At 38.4% G+C, this 20,904-nt stretch overlaps 1 protein-coding gene across 1 annotated transcript in view; it reads left to right on the top strand.

The window, feature by feature from the left end:
* Positions 1-14,641, top strand: part of hs6st3b (heparan sulfate 6-O-sulfotransferase 3b) — a 63,553-nt gene extending 48,912 nt beyond the window's left edge. Inside the window, exon 2 of the mRNA XM_044216024.1 lies at positions 12,563-14,641. Coding sequence (XP_044071959.1) covers positions 12,563-13,331 — 769 coding nt within the window. The 3' untranslated portion in view covers positions 13,332-14,641. The remainder of the gene's footprint in view (positions 1-12,562) is intronic.
* The last annotated feature ends 6,263 nt before the right edge of the window (positions 14,642-20,904 follow it).

Here is a 20,904-nt window from a genome sequence, read left to right as displayed (position 1 = left end):
CACCACAGAGACCTTGCATGCTGAATAACGCCCTCACACTCACAGACCAAGGACATCTTCTCACCAGAGAGATGATGAGTAAAGGATTCAGGCAAGAGCTTGCGATATAATCCCACTCTAAAGCCATTAAACAACTGTATGAACAACTGAAACAAACCTACAGTATTGATGCTCAAAGCACACCACACTTGTGCGCTCTGTTTATTACAGCATATTGTGATTGTCTTCATTGTTCTGCTGTGGGAATGGAGGTAATGTTACAGTTCATAAAGTGGACTGATAAAGGAGAGGACTCTCATCACCTCAATCAGTCTCAATCACCTTACCACTGGTGATATCAATGTCACTTTTCATGACTGCTGAAATTAAAGACCGCAGGGATGGAGGAAGTCATTACCTAGAGAAGTCATTTCTCTTTAAGCATCTTTGCACGTGGTGTACGGTGCAGTGCTCAGGGTTGTTTTTCAGAAGGTTAAGCACATAGCACTTACTGTAACATCTCTAAAGTGCTAAAAGATGCTCTAATCAAGATTAATTATAATCAAATTAATTTGTTAATGCTTATTGTACACCGTAAGAACCCAGCCTGTGCAGAAAATTCTTCCCACAAAGCTTGCACCACCCTGCATTATCTCCCTGTGATAAATTTTAGGATGAAAGGTGCAGATAACAAAACGTAACATGCTGGTTTGTGGTTGATTACAATCACAATCCCTGATACAGGTTCACCTCCTATTGCTTTTACCTTATATCTGCGCAGACATAATAATTGTAGACGTAATTTGACTAAAACACATTAATAACATGCATCCTGCAAACTGCATGCAAATATTAATAGTAGCCATTGCAAAATCCAAGCTTTTACAAAACATCTTACATAATGTCTGAGTACTGCAGAACTTCACAGATATATAGCTGGAAGACACTTGTGTTGTTGGCCATTTTCATTCAAACAGTGATGAAAGTCAACACTGAGCCGATACCGGCTCTCCCGCTTTTATGCGCGTGACAATCTTAAGATGTAATCTCAAAACTGCTCTCTCTTTTACTGTGAGATGCCATTAAGTTCTGAGGCGTTTATGTCTTTTTAATGAGAGAGCTAAATTGCCTTCATACTCAGTGATTTTTGTGCAAATGAAAGCCTTGCAGACTATGAATGTCAAGTAGACGGCTAAATGTTCCTCGGCACATTGTGGGCCACGGGCTGTAGCATTAGGATTCACACTGACGACCATGTGACGAAGCCGAGCAGTACTCTCTACTGGAAAATATTTAAAATGTAATGAACAAAATGCAGAAGTCTACTAGAAAACAACATTGTCATGACAGCGTGTGTCACAAAAATGATCTGTATCACAGAAATTAAACATAATTTGCTTCAGTGCAACAGTCAGACTGTACCAAATATTCATACTGCTGTATCCTTTTGATCAAGACTAGACACCCATATCCTGCTGAAGATGCCTGATGATTCCTTTGGTGCAAGTAATATTTCAAACATCTTCAGACACAGCCAGGATTGTGACAGTTACAGCAGAGCGTATCAGTTATTTCATACTGACAATATATTTTCTAAGAGCACATATCCCCAAATCACCTCTGTACTCTATACACTATCTGTCTTTTGACAACTACATATACTTTAGTTCTGTGATCTGTTGTGTTGCCTCTGCCAACAAAGTTGCAAGAAATTAGTTTTCACCTGTAAGTTTTCTCTGTCAACATGAGAAATCAAAACATGAAAAGGAAACAGATTTGGATATAATTTGGTGGACATCATCATCATCATTATACCATTGCTAAATTAAGCCATAACTATTGTGCTGCATTCATGTGTTGACAGGAAGATCTCATATCTGGGACGTCCAAATCGGCTGATAAACAAAATAGTGCTCACAGCTATTATCCACCACCCAGCAATAGCAAAAAACATTAAGCATATTCTTGAAACACGCCAAAATTGTAACCAACTGACCGTCATTGCCATCCTAGCTAGTAAGTTAATTTATTGACTTCAATGCAAAAATAAAATGTAGACAACAAGTGATGAAGTAAAAACATTAGGTCCAAACAATATTCCATACAGTACAATTCTGTCAGCACATAAATAAAATAATTATACTCCTGTTCCAACATTTTCAGGCAAGAATGCAACATAACTAAGACTTTCTTGTCTGTGCCTATAAATAGTGAATTAGGATAATTTGATTTATGCTCAAATTTTACAAAGATCGCATGAGTTTATAATAGTACATGTTGTTCATTCATTATGCCAGTTCCACGTAAGCACACAGACAGTGTTGTAAGAAGTATTCAGATCCTAGTAAATGTCGAAATACCATACTGAATTCAAAATGTTACTTAAGTAAAAGTACAGAAGTATCATCAGCAAAATGTGCATAAAGTATCAAAAGTAAAAGTACTGATTATGCCGAATGTCTCCTTTCAAAGTGTTATGTTTATCACAGAATATGATATTATTCTGTTCTTATCACTAACAAATACATGTAGGAGCATTTTAATATTCATCAATGTGGAGCTAATTTCAATACATAAATGTAGTGGAGTAAAAAGTACAATATTTCCCTCTGAAATGTAGTGAAGTAGAAAGAAGAAAGTAGCATAAAATGTAAATACTCAAGTAAAGTACAAGTACAATTGTACTTAAGTACAGTACTTGAGTAAATGTACTTAGTTACATTCCACCACTGCACACAGGCTTTGTTCAGGCGGCCTAAGACGCCATCTGCCTAGATTAATGTACCCTACAACATGCAGGAGCTACTGTTTGTATACAGCATCTGAACAGTTATTTGAGGGTTTAGTTCACAATATAATATTGTATCTGCCTCCTCCCTTTGCTAGTACCCATTTTATCTTCTCAGTCAAAAGAGGCACTTAAGCCAAGCTTTCAACAACTCCTTATTGTAGTTTCTACAATAATTTAATACATATTGAATGAGGAGTGCTCAGAGTGTACTCCACATACCTGTGTATTTTTGGAGTGTTTGGGTTGTGACTACACAGTTGTTTATTGGTTAAAGGGGAGCACTGGGGCAATCTCACTGAGAGCTGAGGTAGTTTAGCTGAGCGCAGTGCCACTGGCATAACCATATTCCTGCTCTGTCCTGCTGTTGTCTGCTAACAGCTGACTCTGATCAAATGTACCGCTCAGATCATGTTTGAGGGCTGTGGGACAACACAATCAGATACTACCTGCTGGAAATTTTAGCCATGTGTAACATTCAACCCTGTCTCCTGGAAGTTACATTTATAAAGTACTAAATCGTTTTCAATGAATGAAACACAACATTTATCTATCGCCAGTGGTGGACTGTAACTTAGTACATTTACTCAAGTACTGTACTTAAGTACAGTTTTGACATACTTGTACTTTACTTGAGTATTTCGGTTTGATGCTACTTTATGCTTCTACTCCACTAAATTTCAGAGGGAAATATTGTACTTTTTACTCCACTACATTAATTTGATGCTTAGTTACTTTTTACATAAATAAAACCACATGCTATGCTTATATGATACTGTACTACTATACCCAGTGGTATACAAAGTATCCGAAATTGGCTCCACATTGACGAATATTAAAATGCTCTTACATTATTCGTTAAAAACAGAATAATAATATAACGTATAATAATATAACACTGTGACGGGGACCATTCTGCATGAGTACTTTTACTTTTGATACTTTAAGTACATTTTGCTGATCATACTTCTGTACTTTTACTTAAGTAACATTTTGAATTAAGGACTTTTACTTGTAATGGACATAGGTAATAGAGTACTTTTAGACTATGGTATTTCTGCTTTTACTTAAGTAAAAGATCTGAGTACTTCTTTCACCACTGTCTACTGCACCGGAGTTGTAAGAAGTTGGTCGGGGTGGATGGAAAGCATATGAAAGTGTGGGACTGTGACACCAAAGTCCAAAGTTTGCATGCATCCTGAGTCCCATCTGTGGTTGGGTTTAGGCAGTAAAAGCTCTTTGGTTAAGGTTAGGAAAGATCGTGGCTTTGCTCAAATGTTAATAAACACGTTGTTTTTTTTATTCAATTCACTGCAGATTTTTTCTGTATTAAATTATCTTTCCCTAACCTTAACCAAGTGCTGTGAATGGCTAAACCATAAAAAAACATTTAAAAAGTTCAATAATGAGAGCAGATATTGTATTTCAAGATCAGATATTTTGGCAGAAAATAAATGAAATATGTTTTCAACAACATTTCCTCATTATGTTAATAGAAATGACCGGGGTAGTCCCTCATTCGTCCAGGAGTGTTCCATCGTAGAAAAGGTTTCAGTCGTAGTCATCTGGACACTGTTTTCAGAAATCAAGACGTTTCGGCTCCCCTCCGGAAGTCATTCTCAATTGTGAAAATGGTCTGGGAACTCTGTGTTGCTTAGGCCCTGCCCTCAGGGAGGAGTCTTCCTGAGTGTCTGCTGTTTACCCTGCCTAGTTTCACCTGAAACTGAATCTGTTTAAACAGAAATGGTGGTCTGAGATTCAACTAGCCAACCGTTTACCACAGTGTATTAACACCATGGTCAAGCCAATCATATGCTAATCAGGTACTTAACAGTGATGAGGGAGGTCCAGCCAGAAAGCAATAGGCCTGATTACTGGGCCATCATGGAAACAAAAGAAGGTCAGCTCAGACCATTTTCACAATTGAGAATGACTTCCGGATGGGAGCCGAAACGTCTTGATTTCTGAAAACAGTGTCCAGATGACTACGACTGAAACCTTTTCTACGATGGTTAATAGAAATGGTCATCACATCTTCAAACTGTTTCAAATTAGTTGTCATTTCTAGGAGACAGTGTTGATAAAGTTATAAAAACTCTCTGTGTCTCTGTGCTCTCAATAACCCTGTTTATTAATACACTTCATGGTCACCATGGTTTTTAATAAAAAACTGATTTCCTCAGGAGCAGCTTGCAACAGTTTTTATGTTCCACTCTTTCAGATCTTTAAAACTATACCAGCCTGAAATTGTTTGTTGAGATGAGAATCAGACATTACTATGTTGCCTTCCTCTCTCATAAACTTTTATCATTACCGTGATTTACCTGAATGAGGAGTCTCTTGGAAAAGGCCATAAAAAAGGAGGAGGAGTGAAGGAGGAGTGGTGGTTGTTTGTATGCAGTGCCACAACTGGAGGGCAGTGAAGAGAGACGATGCACAGCATGGCAAGAGATAAACACAAGAGATACAGAGGGAGATTGACTAGTGAAATCAGCAGCATGATTAATGTGACAACCTTTAAGAAAAGGTTATGGATCCGGAGGGAACACTAATGTCTAACACTAATGTAGGACATGGAGGAGAAGCAGAGTGGAGAAAAGGGCAGGAGTCAAGTGAGGTGCAAAATTACAGGAATACCTTCTCATAGGGTATTGTACTCTGTACTCTGTGCTGCTAGAATCATTCATCTCAACGTTTGGTATATTTGGCCTCCTTAGTAATGATACTGAATGTTATAACTGCATACCATTCAGTCATAATATGTTGTGACAAGGTTTTGTCAGATATCAAACAGTAAAATGGCCCTGGAAATGTAAGGTAAATTACCAATAACACATGAAAAGGATGACAGTTTTTCTCCTTAAAGCCCTTGAAAGTCATGTGTATTTTTCTAAAACATTAAGACATACTTACGTATTATTTATTTATTACTGCCGTGTTTTTATAAGTTAGTTATTAAGAGTTTAAGACGGTGTAGTCCCTCATTCATCCAGGAATGTTCTGTTGTAGAAAAAGTTTCAATCATAGTCATCTGGACACTGTTTTCAGAATCAAGATGTTTCGGCTCCCCTCCGGAAGTCATTCTCAATTGTGAAAATGGTCTGAGAACTCAGAAATTTAAGCTAATCTGTGTTACTTAAGACCTGCCCTCAGGAAGGAGTCTTCTTGAGTGTCTGCTGTTTAACCTGCCTAGTTTCACGTGAAACTGACCTTCTTTTGTTTCCATGATGGCCCAGTAATCAAGACAATCAAAGACAATCAAGACAATCAAAACTCATTAAGAGTTTAACACTCAAAACTAGTTTGATAATCCGTCTGATTTGCCATTTCATTTCACCTCATTTACTGGGCCTGACATTGTGTTCATGTTAGCCGATTTCTTGTTGAGAGTAGGGGTTATTTTGCTTTGTTTATCCCTTGTTGTTTCTGTAAGTCATCTTGCAACGACTTGAACTGCTGCAGAAATCTTATCCATGCTTGTCACCATTTTTCTGTCGCTATTTTTCATGAGGTAGCTACAGTAGCTAGCTGTGCAGGAAGATGACGACCCCATTCTTAATCAGGCCTGTTAAGCTGATCGGTCGACTGTTTCGACCAGTGGAAACAGCCATCAACGAAACACCAGACCTATTTGGATCGCTGAACAAATCGGATATGTGGGCGTGGATTCAGAGGTCTGGAACCAGGCTAACTCACATTTATTTAAATGTTGCTAAATCATGATTGGTGCACAAACTTATGTGGCACCTCTTTCAAACTGAACTCTTCCCACTTGAGACCAGTGGAATGAGCACAGACAAAACAGCAGAGTTATGTGAAATACCCAAAACTCCGTTAGCTGAAATTTGTTTTCACTGCTTTTAATGATTCTAAATTGAATTAATAGTACAATCCTGGGGCGTCACAGGGTGTCACGGTGGCTTAGTGGTCTAAGACACATACCAAATAAATGTAAAGTGCCCTAGTTTGAATCTTGAACGTTAAGCGCTTCTCTCTCTCTCTCACTCTCTCTCACCTAGAGGCAAAAATGGCACCAAAAAAATGAAAGGAATGTACAATGCTGAGATTCTTAAAATGCCACGGGGAAATAAAGTATACTGTAGGGAAAGCAGTAAGAAATTTAAAATAAATATAAAAAAATGAAATAATATTAAAACAATAGAACATAATTAAATAGACATTAGATGTGATACACTCATTTATAGTCTTTGCAGCCTTTTTTGAATAGATGCACATGAATATACTGTAGGATATGAATTAAATATGATTCTAGTTGTTTACCATGTAACTGTGATGTTACATGTCTCTCTTGATTGTGACTGTTCTGATTTATAAAGGCAACTATAACCAGAGAATGACAGTAAAAGGATGTTTAAAAAATGTTTTTCTTAATGCTCTTGGACTGCAGAGGAGTAATGGAGAGAGATCAAAGCTGTAACATTGTGAGGATAAATCAGACAAGTCAGCGGACTGTAAACAGGTTTCACACGATACGAAAGCAGATGCTTCAAACTCGGACTCCACACACACACTGTCTACATCCCAACAACATCAGTCAGTCCCACTGTTGTACTGGGACATGGTCTGTCTTCACATATTTACTGCTCACTGTGTTAGCCTTTGCTCTGAACAACTTTCTGCCCAGCTCACAGAGATACAGTATATTGTTTTGCTTTTCCCTATTGTCTAGCCCACCCTCAAGCACCTGCAACAATATCCAACTCCCACACACGAATGTCTTGACGAGTCAGTGAATTCATTTCATCCACTTCCAAACACCATGCGCTCAGGCTGAAAGTACAGCATCCCTTTTAGCAGCCTGCAATCAGGGAGAAGCAGTGGGCTGAAATTGTGTCACTGAAGTTAATTATGGGCAATTAAAATCCAGTTGTCTGTTGCACTGACATTGGCTGAGGATAAAAGTGTTCCTTGGTGTTGCACAGGTTCAGGGGTTGCTGGCTGTTTTTAGCCATGCAAGCCGTGTGGCTCCATAGGGATGGAAATGTTGGTCGGTTGCTCAGTCTGTTGATCTGTCCAACACTTTGGTCCAGACTGAAATATCCAACAACTATTGGATTGTCATGGTTCCCAGAAGATGAATCATAATGACTTTGGTGAGCCCCTGACTTTTCCTCACCACCATGAGGTTGATATTTTTAGTTTTTAGGGAAATGTCTCAACGACTTTTGGAACACATTAATTTCACCCTCAGACTGATTTGTATTACTTTTTAATTTTCCACTCCTTTGGTTCTAGATACCTGTAAAACTCATGACATTCCCATTATCTGTACTTTGTGTGTAATGCTAATTAGCTAATTTTAGTGTGCTAACACCTGAAACTAAAATAGTGAACATGGTAAACATTATACCTGCTAAACATCAGCATGTTCATACTACATATGTATACATAGCCTATACATTAATCTTTATAGTGTACTGTTTCTGCAGTTAGTATACAGTTAATCAACATACTAAACAGTTTTCTTCAGAGCTTTTATTTGAAAAAAATACTTGGTGGTTTAAATAAATATCTCTTTCTCAGCTGTTGTCTCAAATTGCTGTAGGACATTTTTCAAAAGTATCAGTCAAACATAGCTTTCATGCATGCTGTATTTATCCAACTTTTTCCATATCCATTAACTACATCTATTTAAATTATTCTAAGCCTTAGTATTCCTGTCTGCAGCAGCTCCGTCCTCTGCTTCCCTCATCATTCCTTGCTTTAGTTTCCATTTTTATCCATACTTTTGAATTCCTCTTCCATCTCTGCTTAATGGCCCCTATTTAGTTTGTGCTCCAGTGAAGTCAGGCTGCTGCTGCTGCTTTAGAGAAGTATTCTGGGGCGGAATGAGTTGCATTATGCCTCCTATCCGTTATTGATCCATGATTAACTAGAGTTCAACAGGGTTCTTGACACAACCAAGCGCATAATTGCTGCAAAGGGGGGGTCGTGTCTCCTCCCAATATATGAACTATGAAAAATTGTCCTGCCCAGTATTTGTAATGACCAGTCATCAAATACTTCCAATAGCTAAAAGAAAGCAAATTTTCTCCCCTCAGTGTTCAGTGGCTGCTCACTGAACTCCTCCTGCTTCATGTTCGGTGTTCATGTCAACCAGCAACAGTGAACACAACAGCTGCTCGCGGCTCACGAGTTCACGCCAAAGTTTTTGGTTCTATATCCTCTGCGTGCCATGGACAGATCTCTAATGCACAAGTTGATCACTCACAGGTCTACTACACAAGTGAAACACAGTCTGTTTAAATCACAGCTTCACTGACGCACGTTAAATATAAATCAGTGTGTTACCGCTGTTGAACACATCTGGGGATGTGGCTCTGTCACACCTTTGCCATGCACAGTATGTTATTAAAATGTCTAATTAAAGCTGTTTCCTACAGTATTTGCTGTGCTTTTTTAATAATCATCTACTGCAAAGCAGCATCACAGTATAAACTTTTCACAGTACTTTTCACAGTGAGTGTGAAATGACTGTAGGGGTGGTACTGATGATAACACAGGCCAGGAGTAAGAGAAGCCTGTTAGCTTACTCCCTCCCCTCTCGACAGCCATCTGTATCACTCAGGGAAAGACTCCTCGAGACAGCTCTGCAGACCCGTTGATCCTGATGCATTTTGACACTGATGGTGCACACAACTGACCTTTGGGCTGTCGAGTGCACTCAAACAACACTTGCTGCATGTGTTTATGTCCCAGAGACAGTCTAATGAGGATGTATCTGCAGCCAGCCAACTCCAGGAGCAGTTGCCAGGATGCAGCTGCTGCCACCAGGGCTGTAATCACAGCTTCGTGCCTGACTCATATTGGGTAACATTGTCAGCGGTGGCGTTCCTTTATCCCAAGATAAACTCAAGACATATTTTTGGCAATCTTGTGGTTTGTTCAGTCAGATAATGTTGCTAGTTGCGCACATGTGTACACCTGAATATTTTTCTTTTTTTCATTGCGTACTCATCTCAAACCATGTTTGTGTGATTTCTTTGGAAAAGTTGGATTCACACTGCACATTCCTATGCACAGGATTATTCTGTCAGTGTACTAAACCAGTGTTGTGTTTTGGGTTAGGGTCAGGCAACCAGAAGAAGTTTGACTGAGGTTAGAGAAATAGGTTGATCATGGTTAAATAAGCAAAATGTAACCCACAAATAAAACCTTAATGCACAGTAGCCTACAAGCTCGCTCGTTTGGATTTGAACCTGGTTAGCCAGAATTGAGTGCAAGTTTCCATATTCCACCTCAACATCCACAGTGTTACTTTACACCTCATAGTCAAACTACCTCCTGTTTGACTCAGTTTTCAGGATATATAAAAAAGCTTTTCTTAATGTACAAATGGTTGGCAGGTTCACTTTTTGCAATTTATACCAACTTTAAATACAGCATGATTTCTGCAGGGAGGAAGTGTCCTTGTTGATACTTGACAGATTTGACAAATTTGTTTAAATTGAAATTAAATTTATTAATATGATGATTTTGAAACTGATGAATACATTTAATAAAGTAATACTTTATCTCCTGGAAGTATTGGAACTGGCTAGAGATGCAACTAACAATTGTTTCATCACTTAATCTGCTGATTATATTTTTGGATTAACCAATTAATCATTTAGTCTAAAAAATGTCAGAAAACCGTTACCCACAGCCGAAGCTGACACCTTCCAAAGCCTTGTTTTGTCTGACCAACTGTCCCAAACCCAAAGATATTCAATTTACAGTGATATACAACAAAAATAAACAGAAAATCCTCATATTGGAGAAGCTAGAACGAGAGAATGTTTAGCATTTTTGATTTAAAAATTAATACAATTATTAATACATTATCAAAAATGTTGGCAGTTAAATCAACTAATCATTTAAAGGTGGGGTAAACGATTCTGGAGAACTCCAATACCATGACAAATACCATGTTATAGAGCGAACAACGACACAGCAAGTAATGTAACTAACGTTAGCTAGGTTGTGGGTTAGTAAACTGTCCCTACAGTTGCTGCTGCGAAGCTAACAGCCAGAGAGGACGAGACGGTTTCCCAGAGCCAGCAAACCAGTTCCAGGCAGGATACTCACAACTCTGCTGCTACTACAGCTAACATCACAACAACAACATATCTTGGCAAACTAGAAAGTAAGCTGAATGTCCGTGGGCAAGTCATTTAACGTCCCTGACACACAAATCATGGCTGGAATAGTGTTGTGTGGCTCGGTCCGAGCCACTTTGTTTGTTTCCCATTTACAGAGCCAGGGCTGTGAATAAAAACTAGATTTTTTTTCAGCACACACACTGAAAGGACAGCTAGCACACCGTGAGGAGATATTCGATGAATTTGACAAAAAGACGTGTATTGGATTAGAATCGCATACCCCACCTTTAATTAATTGTTCAAGGTCTAGAACAGACTCCTGGAGACAGCCCCCTCCATCCTCATCGTAGGCAGATTGTGACACAGACTCAGACTCAGATAATGCCCGTGATGTAATCTTAGTGTTAGAGCTGATATAACAGGACTGGTAAGGACAAAAATGCAACAGGCAATTGTTAAAAAACAAATGCAAGAATCCAAACAAACAGCATATTCTCCCTTAAAAACAACCAGAATGAAGTTTGGAATAAAAATATTCCAGTGTGTGTACAATTTCAGAATTATTTTTGGCATTTCGTCCGCATTGAATCCAAGCCTGAAGGATAAGAAGGTATTAGCACAGGAGACTGTTTGTGTAGCTCTTATATTTCCTCTCCTGGGTGAGACTGTGTGGATGTTTGTTGTGCTGAAAGAACTGAAGCAGCACTGAGCTTTGGAGTCGATGAAATATCAGCACCGCACTCTACTTTATCTGCCCAGACTGTTCTGGGGGTCGCATCATTAAATATTCACATGGCACTCACAGGACATCAGGAGAGGTTTACCTGGTCAACACCTGTCCAGTCTTGGTTTTCCATCAGAATGCACTTTGGCATACCTGAGGTTCAGCAGAGTCGATCTCCATGGAGTTCTTCAACCTTGGCCTGAAGGGCAGATGTAACCCTCTGTGTATGGACAAATTTCACCTTCACAGTCAGATATGATATTTTTGCTTTTTTTTAATTATTATTGCTATTAATTTTGGGGTAGAAACTGGCTGTTTTGCTTCCTCAACCAAAGACCACAGAAAACTGTTGAATCTATGTTTGTCTTCCATGTTCAGTGACTGCCCTTTTGCAATGATTGAGGACGTATTCACTGTCTAGAGGAGAGGCAGTGGTTTGTGTAAAAAGAATAGCGCTCATTTACTGGTTTTTCACCAAGTGCCAGCTGAATGTGTTTTCACCTGTTAAATGCCCTGCTGTGATTGGGTGACAAATGATGGGTAGGATACCCAGTTAAAAGTGCAACAGATGTGAGGCACAAAAACTGAAACCTCATTATTTTGTAATGGTGACATGTTTGGGATTTAGTTGGGTCAGTTTTGCTCACTTTCTGTATGTCCATGGATTGCCATTAAGTCTTTATTCCCAATTATTCTCCATGTTGGCAGGTGGGAGAAATCTGTGGAATGGAACCAGTTCTAGCTCAATTTTGTAAAATCATTACGCTGATGCAAGGGTTCAGTTTTTCAAGGTCAATATATAGAAACTATGTAATAATCTCATTAGTGAGACTTTCTGTTTGCCAATTAGCATTCAACCTTGAAGTTTCACACACAGACAAAAGTCACCATCTGTCAGCACAATGCAGGGCAGCCCTCTGTGATGATGATGTGCTCACAGCTCTCTAACTGTGTTTGTTTTGGCTGCAGGAACTTCTACTACATCACCATGCTGCGCGACCCAGTCTCCCGCTACCTGAGTGAGTGGAAGCATGTCCAGCGCGGAGCCACATGGAAGACCGCCCTCCATATGTGTGATGGACGCTCGCCCACCCAGGACGAGCTGCCGACCTGCTACAGTGGCGACGACTGGTCCGGTGTCACCCTGACAGAGTTCATGAACTGCCCGTCCAACCTGGCCAATAACCGGCAGGTCCGCATGCTGGCTGACCTGAACCTGGTGGGCTGCTACAACCTGTCCTCTATGAATGAGAGCCAGCGTAACCACATCCTTTTAAGCAGCGCCATGAGCAACCTGAAGAACATGGCTTTCTACGGCCTGACCGAGTTTCAACGCAAGACGCAGTACTTGTTTGAGCGGACGTTCAGCCTGCGCTTCATCTCTGCTTTCACACAGATCAACAGCACGCGAGCCGCCAACGTGGACCTGAGCGAGCCCGTGCGCAGACGCATCGAGGAGCTCAACTTCTTGGACGTGCAGTTGTACGAGTACGCGAAGGACCTGTTCCTTCAGCGTTTCCAGTTCACCCGCCAGAGGGAGCACCAGGAGGTGCGCTTGAAGAGGCGCGAGGAGAGGCGTTGGCTGAGGGAGCAAAAAGAGCAGGGCAGGCCATGGCTGCCCAAACACAGAAGGGAAGGAAATAAAGGTGGGGTAAGGGGAGGAGGATTGGAGAAAGGGACTGACGGTGACTTCCCCACCACCACTGAGGACTACACAAGCCAAGTGGCCCGTTGGTGAGGCTTTGGTCTTAAGAGAGCGGAGCAAGAGAGAGATTCCTCACAGACTAGTTTAAACATTTCCTTTGACTCTCTCTCTCTCTCGCATCCTGTGTCTCTCTCTTTTAGTCTCACCATTAATCTGTCTCCTGCATCTGTCTGTTTCTCAGCTTCAGTGTGCTTTGCTGTTTCTTTATGAGAACTGCCAAGTCTGTGAGTCTCACAGCAGCTCTGACTTGGAGTGCCCTTTGGTGTCTTAAATCTTTAAATGCTGTTTATATAATTTTTTTGTCATAAAATGTTTTGCCTTGTTTATTTATCGTGTGTTGAATAAGACAGTAAACTGAGGTGAAAGAAAAAAAAAATCAAAAGAAGCAGCCATAGACTGCATTGCTTTTAATTTTGACATTCACTGCAAAATTGATGAATGTCATTGTCTTTGTTGCAACTGGTAGAAAACATATTCCATATGAAAGATGTATTTGTAGAAGAACTGATGGTTGCATGTCACACATCCACATTATACTGACAATTGGGGAGAGTGATTTCCAAAAGATATACAGTACTGTAAGCCAAAGTTAATAAAAAACACAACGTATTTATTGTATTTTTATTTAAAGACCATGTTGTATGTATGCAGTACCCATGTTTTAAACCAAATTACAGAAGACTATATCTAATGCTTATATTTTGGTTACAGTCCAATATATATTATTTTCTCAAGTGCAATACCTTGCAGACACGTCACCCAAAGATAACATATCATGTACACACAATTCCAATCACACAGTCACAAAGAAGGCTGAACAAAATAACTTCAGTCCTTCCCCGTACTTTTGGTAGAACATTGTGAAAGCATATTTTGTGAGTAATTCATTTTTGAAGTAGTGGGCTGCAGAGATAAAAAGTTGGTAAATAGTACAGGTGATGAAATGTGTCAGTGTGGCCTGGTGTGTGGCTCGACTGTAAATGAGATGATCAGCATTCAGTTCTCATGCCCCTCCCCGTCACACTGGCTGCTTTTACATGTTTGTAGAGCTGACGGCAACTGCACCGTGGGCAGCGAGAGGGCTCTAATGCCAGCAGAGTGCCAGCCTACAAAGACCAGCCTCAAAGCTGATAGTCGAGAAATAAAAACATGTCTGTCATTTCTTCTGCCCAATAGCTTCCAGTCCCTCAAATCCAATCAGCACGGCAAATTCATTAAGATGAAAGAGGGCTTGTTTTTATCTGGTTAAATAGGCTTCAGTGATGCATTTTATGCCTCTTATCTTATATTCACTCAAAATCCCTGCTTATCAAATTAAATGTTCACTAAATGTCAACAATGAAGTGGTATGGCTGCTGCTATTTTAACAGTTATTTCTCATGTTTCTTCTCATTGCAGTTACTAATGAAATACCTCAGATGGCACACTTTTTTTCATTTTAAAGAATGTCTTGCTTGAGTGATTCATCCAGCTCGTGAAGTGAATGTGTTGAATGAATACAGGTTCAGTTGTTTGAGCTGTTAGGAGTTGTATGGGTGCACTTGTCTGTATGGACACACTTAAGTCTGTATGAGTTCAGTGAGTGTGTGGATGGATGGGAAAGAACAAAGACTAGGTGTATAGCACATTGATAACACTCGACCAAGTGTTTCAAGTAGAGTTACAGCTCTGAATATTGAATAATTCTGTGTATAATTTATAACTCAATTCATGTAGTTATGCCATTTGTGGTGCAACAGTGAAACAGCATGGTGACAAAATTTTATTTCATGTCAAAGGATTGATAAAGGGTCGTTCATACTTGCCTTTTTCACTCAAAAAGCATTATAGTGAAAGTATAAAATTAGTATAGTATAAAGTTTTGTCTCCATTTTATGCCGCTTTATACATTTCAAAGGCACTTTAAACTCCACTACATTTATTTGACAGCTATAGTTGGTAGTTACACTGCATGCAACATGAAAATGTTGCTTATATGTTAATATATCATACAATAATCCAACTATATAAAATACATTTTATATTCAGCAAATGTATTTAAAGTATCAAAGTAAAAGTAGTTGTCCCCTGTGACTGATATATTACTATAAATCAAATGGCAACATTTATGTTCAATACTGTACATGGTCCCTTACAAATAAAACATAATAAAATAAATATATTACATTATTAGATTGTTAATACTGGTGCATCAATGTGTAAGCAGAACTTTACTGTTGTAGCTGATCGAGGTGGAGCTAGTTTTAACTATTTCCAAACTCCCAACCTGTAGGGGTCAGGCCCCCTCCAAAGGGTCAAAATAAATCTCGGGTGTCATGAGATGATTAATGGGAGAGGAAAGATGAAATAATGAAGTTCTGCTTCACAAATCTATTTTTAGTTTTTTGGACTTTTCTCTAATCTTTGCTTTTTGGTGAAATATTGGATAATTTTACCTCTTTGGTCCTCAAACAGTTATTTAAATGAAACCATAGACATAAAACATGACAAGGAGCCTCAACCAGACACTGTTTTTCTGTAGGGGATCACAAGCCAATAATGTTGGGAACCACTGGTTTAGTAATAAGCTGATTGAGAAAATATGTTTTAGGGGCCTTTAAGTAAAATTTGAATGCAAGACATGTACTTGTAATGGAGTATGTCAAAAGCACAGGTGTAAATGTTAAAATTAAAAATGGCTGAGTTCCATTTAGCTGCTTCAGTTTCAGGATCCTGATATTGTCATTGTAATCATTAATTGTTATTTTACTTAGTAACTGAGTACCTGTGCTTGTCCATTAACTAATGATAGCAAGACTTTTAAGAAAATGACTTTATTTTGGAAATTTCTTTTAATAAACCAACATGCTGCAGTGCTGTGTGACAAGCTGTAGGAATTACAATGTTCCCAGTGACAGATGGCATAAGCACTGCATGAGAAGTAGAAGTGCCATATAGCCATTAATGAAACACTTCTTCTAGTGTTGTAAATGTACGATATACGCATGATACATATATACACACACACACACACACACATATATATATATATATATATATATATATATATATATATACACACAGTGTATGCGTGTGTGTGTGTGTGTGTGTGTTACCATTGTATTATTGTAAAGTAGAGAATGCAATTTCTGGAGAAATTGCTGAGGGATTGTTGGCTGCTAAAAAGCTGACGCTGAGCTGTATTGCTTGATAAACAGCTGGGAGCTGAAGATTTGGAACAGTGGGGAAGGGATAAAGGGTGCAAAATATAGTGTAAGCAATGAAAGGTGTTGAAATGAGAGTTTTAGTGTAAGGACTTAAATGAGCTTATGTGTACGGAGGAGTTGAGGTGTCATTCAAGTGTCTTAATAGGGGTAAAACAGCTGAGGTCTAAGCACTATAAGCACTGCAATTAGCTGCCATGTACTAGAAGGAGTTGAGCAGTTTGTGTGTGTGTGTGTGTGTGTCTGTGTGTTTTTGCTACCACTAACACTTTGCGCTGCCTTACAGCCTTCTGTGAGATACAGTATACAGACTGGTCACTTACTAGAGATTCACATGAGAGGCAGGAAGCAATGAAAGGAGTTAAAAGAGCAGTTACAGTTAAAAATGTTCAAATGTTTGTAAATAACATCTGTGTTTATCTGTAATAAAGCTACTGTGACACCACAGAGATCAGAGAAGCAGTCTAATTAGCTCATCTCAATCAGCTGTTTGTCCCCACCTGCAATTAATGGTTGCCATGGTGATGGTAACTGCTGAGTGACATCCGGGTAATTTAATAGGTTAAGCTGAGAGGCACCATTCAGCCTCTAGCTTATTACTCAAAAAGCCTAATTCCTATGGCCTAGATTTTTACATTGTGAGAGAAATTGGACTCTGCTGAACACGTTGCTGTAAAATATATGTGTCAAATATGGAGCAAAACTTTTCTGTTTTGCTCCTGAATTTTTCTGGTGTCATTTAACATTGGAGTCAATGTGGCAGTTGGATGGCACTCCAACTGCCACATTTACATTGCTTGAAAGAGGACAAATTTTGTTGGAAAAAAAATATGTATGAAGAGTGAAAATTGAGGGAGTAAGAGGAAGTTTAGGAGACATTTTAAAGAAGAGTTTAACCCCACTCTGCGTGTGATGTCACCTACTCTAACTCTGAACATTTCGTCCATTCATTTGAATGGGGGGAAACGTTCCTGAAAAACATTAAATATTTCGGAAAGTATGAAACCTACAAACAATAGAAGTAATGTCCTCAATGTGCTGAACAATCTGAAGTTTGAATGAAGTTTCTAAGGTGAACCCAGCAATGCCACCAATTGAAATAATTTGTCATAAAGTCATTTGCCATTGCCTTGGCATAATCAAAAACGTGTAGATAGAAAACTCACATTTAAAGGCTGAGATCTCATGAACAAATCTTTTACAGAGGTCAGGGTTTATTTCTCAGTCACATTTGCCACATTCTGTAGTATGATTTATCTCTGTCAGTCCTCTCTGCTTATTCTCTGTCTGAACACAGAAAATATATGTCAGGTTTATTATTTAGGTGGCTTCTTAATATGTTTCCTAAAAGACTTTCCACCAATTTTGAAACTAGAAAAGTAAAAACTCTCGAACTACGTTGTAAATAAAGTGATGAAAAAAAAGTCAACATGGATTTTCACTCTAAATTTTACTGCCATTCCCAGAAAAGTGTGACATGCCGCTTTGTTAAAGGAACATTTCAATTAACTTGTACTGCCACGTCGTGAAAGTGCACATCTCTGAGAAGCTGATTTATCTGTATTTTATATTATTTCAATTGTTGCTAACGAATGGCTTTGCCTGACTGAAAATACCAGTATTACCAACACCTCAGTGATAATGGAAGAGAGCTTTCTTAGTGTAAGAATTTCTATGTACATGTTAAAAGTCTTGTGATGAAATGAACAGTCTAAGAGCCATTTGGCGTGTATATTTAATCTGCCATTTTTCTTGTCAGACCTGAAAAAAATGAGTGAATTCTGCTTAAGATATCAGAAATAAATGCATTGAATGGCCATGATGAGTGTTGCTTTTATATTCTCATAGACAGTTTATTTTAAAAAGCAATCTGCAAGCTGTAATTGATCCCATCATCTATTGGGAAAGAGGGAGAGGAGGATGCCAGTCTATAACAAAACCTGATAAATATTACACTAGGGTTTTATATGCAGAATCAGCACCAATATACAAACTTTAAAGTAAAGATCTGGTGGTAACTAATGCTGTTAAATGTTTTAATATTCTAGGAACACACACAAAAAAACACACTGATGAATATATGTTTGCAGGTGTTTTCCAAGAACGTATCTCTTCCCAAAGAGATGTTCAAAATTGACTCAAGAAAGTTACTTTGTGAACCATCTCATAAATTCACAAAGCAGAGAAGTGAGTGTAATATTCACAGTTCAACCATATTTTTAGCCCATATGTGATGCACACACACAGAGATTTAATCACAATTCCTTGATTATGTTGAATGTAATTTAGAAAATATAGACCATTGCCTTCTTATGTAGATAGAAGCAGTTGCAAGACTGCTTCACTGAAATTTCTTCCTCTTGCAAAAGGTCAAGAAGGAATTATACAGAATATGTGTTCAGACTCAGAAATAGCTCTACACAATTACAGAGTGCATATTCATCTGAATATTTCCATTTCTTATGATTCGAAGAAATAACAAGGTAAGCAGGTGTCTGGTGCTTTTATAATGCCTAATTAAAGAGGCCTTATTCAAAAAACCAAAACATCCAGTGTTTTTCTTAGGATAATGGCTTGATATTTTCATTTATTTCAATTTATTTCAACTCAAATAGGCAACTAGCAGACATTTATTCCGAACAGGCCAGATAACAATTTATTACCTGAAGATAATATCTGCAGATACTGCAATAACATGACACATTTACTGTAAATTAGAACTCTCAATTGTTAAAGAATTATTAAATTGAAAAATGGCACCCTGAAAAGCAGTGTGAAATGTAGTGTATGTTATTGTTATTAGATCAATGATTTGGTGTTAACAAGTGCAACAATATTGCCAGAAAAGTACATTTACTTCCTTTCACCATTAAAACAAAGTGCCTGATAATGAGTTCACTTGGTGTTTTCCACACACACTTCACATTTCCGCTCTGTATCTACTGACATACAGAACCTTCTGCTTCCCCTCAGGTTGTACAGTATGAATGGCTAGCTCAGCATTTCAGCCAGTGACTGCACCGAGTCATTTCCACCCAGATGGTATGACTGTTTTATCTTCTACTGTATGTTTAACCGTAGGAAGTGTGTAATGGATTTAAAAAAAAAACACAGCATTGCTCGAAGACAGTGCTCTACTTTCTGAGCTTTTATAGTCAGTACAAAAACGCTGGTACACAGAAGGAAAATAGCTCTTCAAGTATTTAGAATGAACATCATTATCAACAGTGATTACATATAACACTTGGATGTTAGGGGGAAAAACAATAATTTGGCTGTTTTTTACTGTGCAATAAAATAACAAAACAAAATTAAACAGGAAAAAAAATCACTAAATCTGATCTACTGTAAAATGATCTCAGAATCACAATAATGTTTGCACAAATTCTACCCCACAAAAGACTTTGATAAAGATGGCTGTATCCTTGTTAAGATAACAGGGTTTGAAAGCAAATTGTATCATTGGTGTGAAACTAAATGACGTTTTAACCAAAATAAAAGTATTTGGATTGCTTATGGTTCTACTAAAGGTCATATTCACATTCATTTGGTCCTTCTGAACCAGGCTGAGCTGGTGGAACTAGTTGGGTTTTTTTGCCAGAGCAGAGATGGTCAGATCACAGAACAGTACAAGCAGGACTCTGAATACTGAAGAACTCATTTTAACTTGCAGGTCATTTATTTACCCTCATTGCACACCCTCAGGATGTGATACAGCTTGCATTACAAAACTAACACCCCAGTGTTGAGTTTCTGAACCAACTGTGTCCCTCTTGTTGAGCCTCTGGGTTTGTCAATTTGGGAAATAATATTTTAGAGAAGACTGACATCTACAGGCCATAAGATAGAATTGCTGCTTTTCTTATCTCCCCTGATGGTTCTTCAGGGGGTTTAATTCCTATAAACACACAAGAACCCCCAGTTTTCCATGGGACATTTTTACAACAGTATTGAATGGAGAAATGAGCCTGACTCCTATTTAAATATGTCTCTTTCTCAAACATAAACATTAACTCCTGCTTTGCCTCTTTTACACCACTAGATACAACCAAATGCTTTACATTTTCATTCAATGTTATTATAATTGAAATTAATAAAATGTTCAACAGCAAAGGACAGTAGAAAAGTTCATATCGTTACTATTGTTATTTTGAAAGAGATCAACTTTAAACTGGACATGACTGAGGGAAACTAGATTAACTTTTGTTTTATATGTAGTAAAAGAGCACTTGAATGTATAATCTGCATCATGTTGGAGGCTGTATTTATTTTTTTAAACACAGTTTCCCCTGAAAAACAATCTTTTTAGGCAAATAGTTTTGATAACTGGCAGCGACTTCCCAAGTAAGTACCACTTCAAGTAAGGCAGGTTGACTGAGAGATGTACAGTAGTTAATGATGAA

Source organism: Siniperca chuatsi, linkage group LG12, assembly GCF_020085105.1.
Source record: "Siniperca chuatsi isolate FFG_IHB_CAS linkage group LG12, ASM2008510v1, whole genome shotgun sequence".
NCBI lineage: Eukaryota > Metazoa > Chordata > Actinopteri > Centrarchiformes > Sinipercidae > Siniperca > Siniperca chuatsi.
Note: the sequence above shows the minus strand (reverse complement) of the source record. Positions and strands in the feature narration are given on the sequence as shown.